The sequence below is a fragment of the Chiloscyllium plagiosum genome, unplaced genomic scaffold (assembly GCF_037043375.1).
Source record: "Chiloscyllium plagiosum isolate Xiang-an unplaced genomic scaffold, Cpla_swu_hap1 HiC_scaffold_42, whole genome shotgun sequence".
NCBI classification, from domain to species: Eukaryota; Metazoa; Chordata; class Chondrichthyes; order Orectolobiformes; family Hemiscylliidae; genus Chiloscyllium; species Chiloscyllium plagiosum.
The window spans coordinates 14,747,189-14,754,009 of NW_028270180.1; the positions used below are offsets into that span (position 1 = coordinate 14,747,189).

At 44.9% G+C, this 6,821-nt stretch overlaps 1 protein-coding gene across 1 annotated transcript; it reads left to right on the forward strand.

Moving 5' to 3' along the window:
- Positions 1 to 1,210: 1,210 nt before the first annotated feature.
- On the forward strand, positions 1,211 to 6,621 carry insyn1 (inhibitory synaptic factor 1). Its single transcript, XM_043680196.2, has 3 exons — positions 1,211 to 1,445; positions 2,007 to 2,735; positions 4,573 to 6,621. The coding sequence occupies exons 2-3, from the start codon at positions 2,580 to 2,582 to the stop codon at positions 5,338 to 5,340; spliced, it is 924 nt and encodes a 307-aa protein (XP_043536131.2). The 5' UTR covers positions 1,211 to 1,445; positions 2,007 to 2,579; the 3' UTR covers positions 5,341 to 6,621.
- The last annotated feature ends 200 nt before the right edge of the window (positions 6,622 to 6,821 follow it).

The window sequence follows — 6,821 nt, forward strand, 5'->3', positions numbered from 1 at the left end:
GACAACTACCATTAACCTAATCTATACCCCTCATGATTTTATTAACCTCTATCAGCACACAACCTTCTATGCTCCAGTAAAAAAAAGTCACAGCCTTTCCTTATAACCTTCCACACCAGGCAACATCCTGGTAAATCTCTTCAGAATCCTCTCCAGCTTAATAATACCCTTCCAATAACTGTTCGACCAGAACTGCACACAGTATTCCAGAAGAGGTCTCACCAAACTCAACAAGATAACCCAACTCCCATACTCATCTTTGGGGTGAGAGGGTAAATGTAGGCTGCTTTCCTGAAAGATCTGAATGGGTCTATTTTGGGGATGTATTTTTGGGGATCTTAAGCTCTTTGTTGCTTTGCTGATGTAGTTCCAGTTGGGTCAAGGAGCTCAGATCTCAGCGACAGGATAAACAGTGTCTTGTTAAACTCGAACCCAAAGCCCCAGCCTTCTTTCACAGCCTGTCTCCCATTAGAAGCTAACCATGCAGGAACAAAGTTAAAAATCACACAGCACCAGGTTATAGTCCAACAGGTTTAATTGGAAGCACTAGCTTTCGGAGCGACGCTCCTTCATCAGGTGGTTGACAACCTGGCGTTGTGTGATTTTTAGCTTTGTCCACTCCAGTCCAACACCGGCATCTCCACATCATGCAAGGAGCAAGTCGCTTTGAGTCCTATCCAAAGACAAGGCGCCAGTCCCTCTAGTGGTGGGTGTGAGAGCGAATTTGCTTAGATTCCAAACACACGGCTCCCAGAGAGGAAAGGGAAATTATTGCAGGTTTCCCATTGACTCAGTGCATTTGCTAAAACCCGCTCTCAATACACGGAGCAGCAACAATTATAACCTCCAGTGTGACAGTGCCCTCTTGCTTATTAAAGACTCATTAAACTGGGACACTTGTCAATTATTTGGGATGGGGGGGGGGGGGGGGGAGGTGGATGTGTTGCAAAACGTATAAAAGTTGCAACTTTAAACCCCAAATCGATTGGGTAGATGTGAAGTTTGCTGAGAACAATTTGAAAATCTGTCGCGTTGTTTTTTTTAAAAAATGTATATTTGTTGTTTAATTTGGTCAGTTCCTCGATATGAGCAATTGCCTTTAAGAGCAGTCCACGCGATATTGCTGTTCGGCACTGGGTGCAGATATAAATTATTGGAGTTTATTTTTCTAAATGCAACGTAATTTGGCGACGGTGAAGCGTCGCTTTTTTTCTCTCTCTCTCTCCTTCCTGGAGTGTCGTGTCTTGCAAACGGACTGAATTAGCTCGGGTTGCTGTGAGTAATCTGACGCAGAGAGTAACGGGGAAGCCAGGCCGGTTGAACATCGCCGGCGTTCTTTGAGGAGCTTGGCGACAGCCTGCAACACAGCAAATCCGCAATGAGTACCTCTGTCTTTCCTGCTCCTGGTCAGGAATTCCAAAGAGCTGGGTAAAAGATGGACCGAGGTAAGCACGCTTCAGATAAAGCATTTTTTAAAAAAAGGTAGGGGTGGAGAGAGATGTAGGAGCAGATCACTGCAGATGCTGGGATTTATACTGTGTGTGTGCATTTTAAATGTTGCATTCAAATATTTACTAACGATTGCACAACCCTCCTCAATAGAAATGAGCATCTCTGCTCATCCTTCTGGCTGGGAGAAGCAGATGTTTGACAATTAACTTGATGTCTCCCTTTAGAAGAGAAAAAAAAACATGAATTGAGAGATGGGGAGGACTTGCTTTCAGATGGCTTAGCTCATTCGGTTTGCTCTTGTCTGCTTGCATTCCGTGTGAGTTTGCCCCCTCCTTTCCCCACCTTTGAGTCTGCAGGTGGAAAGTTGGTATTTCATACCTTTGCACATTTCTGATACTTGTTTGGTGAGCGTATTCCCCCTCCCCTCCCCCCAAAAAAACCCTCCCCTCCCCTCTCCACAGGAGTCTTGGGGGTGATAAAGGGAGGTGGTAGGGAGGCTGGATATGAGGAGGATTAACATTAAGGAAGGGTTTGTGCTTTCTGCTTGGTATCAGGGCAGTCAAGAGACAGGGACACCAGGATGTCAGACCCCAGCCTCGAGATGTTGCCCAGTACTGATGGCGAACAGCAGAGTCTCTCAGGACTGACCTGCAGATGAACAACGAGTTTCAAGCTTTTAAATAACAGAGACAGAGAGAAAATAAATAACCACACCAGAACTGCGGATGCTGGAAACCTGAAACATTACAGAAAGCACAGGAGAGGCGCTGAAGAAATTCAGCAGAGTCTGTGTGGAGATAGACCGTTCTCTTCGGGTGACTGCAGAGAAAGGGAACAACATAGATTGATCGGTGCAAACTTGTGATTCTCCACCCTTTTCCTCTCTCCTAAACAATCTACTCTCAACCCACAATCCAACCACCACCATCCAGGCTGTGCCATGTGAAAAAAAAAAGCCAGAGAGAGAGAGAGAGAGAGATCGATCACTGGACAAGGTTTTGCTCCTGGTGTTAGTGTGAAGATGGTGGATCCTGTTCCCCTGTGTCAGCCAGTTCCACGCAGGGTCTACCAGGGAAGCGGCCAGGAGCATGGGTGGCGAGGGCCGCCTCTTGCCAGCTCTCTGAATAATGTCAACCAGAGAGATCTCTCCCAGGCACAACAGTGACAAGGCAGCAGCGCAGACCCCAGCCAAGGAGCTGATCCGGAACCGCATGAAAATGGTCATCGACCAGCTCGAAGTTATTCTGCAGGAGCTCAAAGAAGTGGCGAAGGAGCTGAAGGAGGTGAGGCTGATTTATTCCCTTACCCCCTTATTCTCAACCCCCTCTGTCTTGAACAACTCCCAGACCGACCCCTCAAGAGAGTCGTGTTCCCCTCCCCTCCTTGCATTTCTTGGAATCGTTTGCATTCTCACAGAGGCCGCTGTTAATTTTAATGAAGCCGTGCAATTTAAACATTTACTGTGACTAATACCCAGACCGTCCTCAGTTTGGTATTCAAGAGAATCCTCTCCCCACCCCCGGCATCTATTTAATTCCTTTGCATTCTACTAGAGGCTGTTGTTAGTTTTGATTTTGTATTTGCCTCCCCTTCCTTGCACTTACTTTAACCGTTTGCATTCTCACACAGGCTGCTTTTAGTTTTAAAATATGCCATGCAATTTAAACATTTATTGTGACCAACTCCAATACCGTCCCCCTGTTTCTTATTCAAGAAAATCGTGCCCTCCCCCAACTTTCCTTGCATCTATTTTAATCCTTTGCATTTGCCCAGAGGGTGTTGTTAGTTTTAATTTTATATTTGCCGTGTAATTTAAACATTTATTGTGACCAACTCCCAGACCATCCCCCTGTGGAGACCTCTCCAGTGTTGCACCTTCTGACAACATCCTGCAAATATTGGCTAAACATTTTCAACATAAGCCTCGAAGAGAAACACAGTCCTAGTTACGATCTGTCCTTCAGAGCCGCTTGCTCCCCACGTCTTGGCTAATATTGCACATTTAATCTGAAACCACCTCGCTATAGCAATACGAGACAATCTGCTACCTCTTCTTCGTGATTGCTACTTTTATTTTGTTGCTGTATGTCTCTCAGCGAGTCTCTTGCCTTTGCTTTAATCAATTGTTTGTTGTTACAATGATCTGTCTCAGTAAATTCACGGGCTGGAAGCGGATTTCTGGTCCCCCAATTTCCTAACCATGCCCGGACGCATTTGCCACATGTCCCCTGGTCCTAAATTAATCCCGATTGACTGAAATCTATTTGTTGAAGTCCTGTCGATTACTATACTGTACAGCTTCTTGTGAAGAGCCAGTTGCCATTAGTGACTAAGATTGTTGGGGCGGGGGGGGGGGGGGAGAGCCATAGAAAGGGAGGAAAATAGAGGGAGAGATACAGGGGGAGATAGAGAGAGAGAGAAATACAGGGAGATATAGAGGGGGAGATAGAGGGAGATATAGAGGGGGAGATAGAGAGAGAGACAAAAATAGAGGGGGAGATAGAGAGAGAGAGAGAGAGACAAAAATAGAGGGGGAGATAGAGAGGGAAAAATAGAGGGAGATTTGGGGGGAGATAGAGAGAGAAATAGAGGGGGAGATATAGAGGGGGAGATATAGGGGGAGATAGAGAGAAAGATTGGAGACAAATAGAAAGGGAAGATAGAGAGGGAGAAATATAGACAGGGAGAAAAATAGAGGGAGAGATAGAGAGGGAGAAACATAGAGGGAGATATAGAGGTGGAGAAAAATAGAGGGATAGAGAGGGAGAAAATAGAGGAAGAAAAATAGAGGGGGAGATATAGAGAGGAAGACAAATAGAGGGGGAGAAAAATAGAGGGTGATATACAGGGGAAGATAGACAGGGAGAAAAATAGAGAGGGAGATAAGGACCAAAATAGAAGGAGAGACAGAGGGGGGATAGGGTGATAGGGAGAAACACAGCGAGGTTTATGGAGGGAGAGACAGAGAGGGATTGTTATAACAGTGGGGATGTTTATTTTTTGGCACAGATTTGATGCTGTCCAATCCATGTAAGTATTTTTTCCCCCCCAAAATCATTAGTATTCCTAAGGTATGATTTCTTGAATATTTTCAGAGCTGCTTGTCTCTCTCCACTGTAGGTAGTGAAACAGATCGACAAGTTGACATCTGATTTTGATTTTGAGATGGAGCCAGATGACTGGACAATTGCCACAATGAGTAGCACCTCCAGCAGTGACACAGCTAGAAACCACGACAGATGTGGGCCTTTTTCTGATTACGGGCAGCTCGGGTTCCTGACTCCTGACATCCTGTCGGATAGCTGGGAGTTCTGCTCCTTCTTGGAGTTTCCAGGAGAGTCGAGTAAGGTCGAGGCAGGCGGCGACGACAAGGAGCTCCCACACACCCCGTCTGAGGTGGACTACAGGATGATGAACGGAGGATTGATCCCCAATGGGCCTGAGGGATGTGTCCCTGACACATCCAGCGAGGACACCATTAGCAGTGCCCCTAGTCACAAAGCCCTCCTGAGGACCTCTGGCACCAGGGAGCGGGTGCGATTCAGCGATAAAGTTCTGTACCACGCGTTGTGCTGCGATGACGACGAGAACGAGGAGCCTGAGGAGGAGGCAACAGCAATCTCTGCAGCGAGTCCTGGTGCAGGCCCCAGTGAGATCCGTGAGGGGGAGGGCAGTGTGGCACCCAAAGCATTGTCCTCGCCATCCGCTTCCAAACCCCATCACCACGGCCCGCCGTCCACAGTGCCAGCCAAAGGAAACCCTTCCTCCAGGAAAGTAACCATGAGGAATAACAGCACACAAACCGTGTCCCACAAAAGCACTCAGACGCTCCTGTCCTATGGGTCCTCTAAGACACAACAGAACTCAAAGAAAGAGGGGCCAAAGTAGCCATCGATTCCTCTGTCCCATCTCCCCCACCTCACCCAACCCTAGATGGGATACTGCTTGACTACCTATTGGCATCATGAGACTCAGGGATTTTCAATAGAATATATTAAGAAAAAAAATTGTTTTACAGAAAAGGTAGATTCCAAAATTTTGCACCCATTGACTAATTGCATAAAAATGCACTTTAAGAATCTACTTTTTTTTAGCTTTATTTTACCTGGTACCTTCAAGATTGTAGGAGGCTTTTATTTTTGTCTTAACTCGCAGTATTTAATCTTGCCTGAGTACTGTGCCTGTAAATAGAGCGTGCTTCCAAACGAGCCTTTCTGTCTTTGTGCTCTGCTTTCTTGGCAATGTCCTACAGTTAATAATGGTTTTCACTCCATTCTATATTAATTTCTAAAGCAATTAAATCTGTCCCAATTTAATTGGTTCGTTCTTTATTTTCTAAAAAAAAAGGAGTTCCAGCTGCTGATACCTGGTTGCCATCCTTGCAGGTGTTTTTGCTGAACCACTATCCCATTTCAGATGATCCAACATCCACATAAAGTGACACTAGATGGAACCACAATGAATGGGGGAAATATAATCCTATGTGCTATTCCTTAAGCCAATTCCATCAGTTGAATGAACTGAAAAATCTGAATTTTATGATTTTATTTTTTTTAAAAATGCATAAAATGCTTCCATAATATTCAGCAGGAGATTTAACCCATCGAATGCTATCAAAGTCTAGTTTGGAGATTGCCTGAATGGGTACAGTCTGTAATGTTACCATTTTAGATATCAGACAAAGGACAGAGCAGTGGTTTAAATCAAGACAGAGCATTTTGTTCCGACAAGATCTTTCTTTGAAAGACACTGTGAAGCAGTCTGCTTGGAAAAAAAAGTTTACACGTTTGATTTGTAAGTCATATGTATGCTTTGTTTGATGCAGAACATTGACTCATTTGATGCAATAAATTAGTGTCTACTTTATCTAAAATATCTTGAGTTTCAAGGTTAATTTAAAGAAAAAGTGCGAACTGTACGTAATGTCTAACTCAGCTGACCATGAAAAAATTGTCACACAGCAAATGATGATTAACATAAGAGCTGAAAGAATAGATGCCGGAAAATAATAATCACCCAGCATCTGAAATATGCATCTTTTTGTTAGATTAGTGTCAATAACATGTATTTACACTAAATTGGATTCATGGTTCCTTGAAGTTGGAGTCACAGGATAGTGAAGAAGGCATTTGGTACGCTTCCCTTTATTGGTCAGTGCATTGTCTATGGGAGTTGGGAGGCTGTGTTGTGACTGTGCAGGACATTGACTAGCCTACATTTGGAATACTGCATTCAGTTCTCCTCTCCCTCTACAGGGAAGATGTTGTGAAACTTGAGGGGGCTCTGAAAGATTTGCAGGGGTGTAAAAAGATTTGGGGGGGCTTGGAGAGTTTGAGCTATAGGGAGAGGCTGGAGTGTTGGAGGCTGAG

What these genes read in the sequence shown, in the direction of transcription:
- insyn1 (XM_043680196.2), top strand. Translation starts at nt 2,580, where the DNA reads ATGTCAACCAGAGAGATCTCTCCCAGGCACAACAGTGACAAGGCAGCA. An exon ending in TGGCGAAGGAGCTGAAGGAG is followed by an intron (nt 2,736 to 4,572) that starts GTGAGGCTGATT and finishes TCTCCACTGTAG; the next exon opens with GTAGTGAAACAGATCGACAA.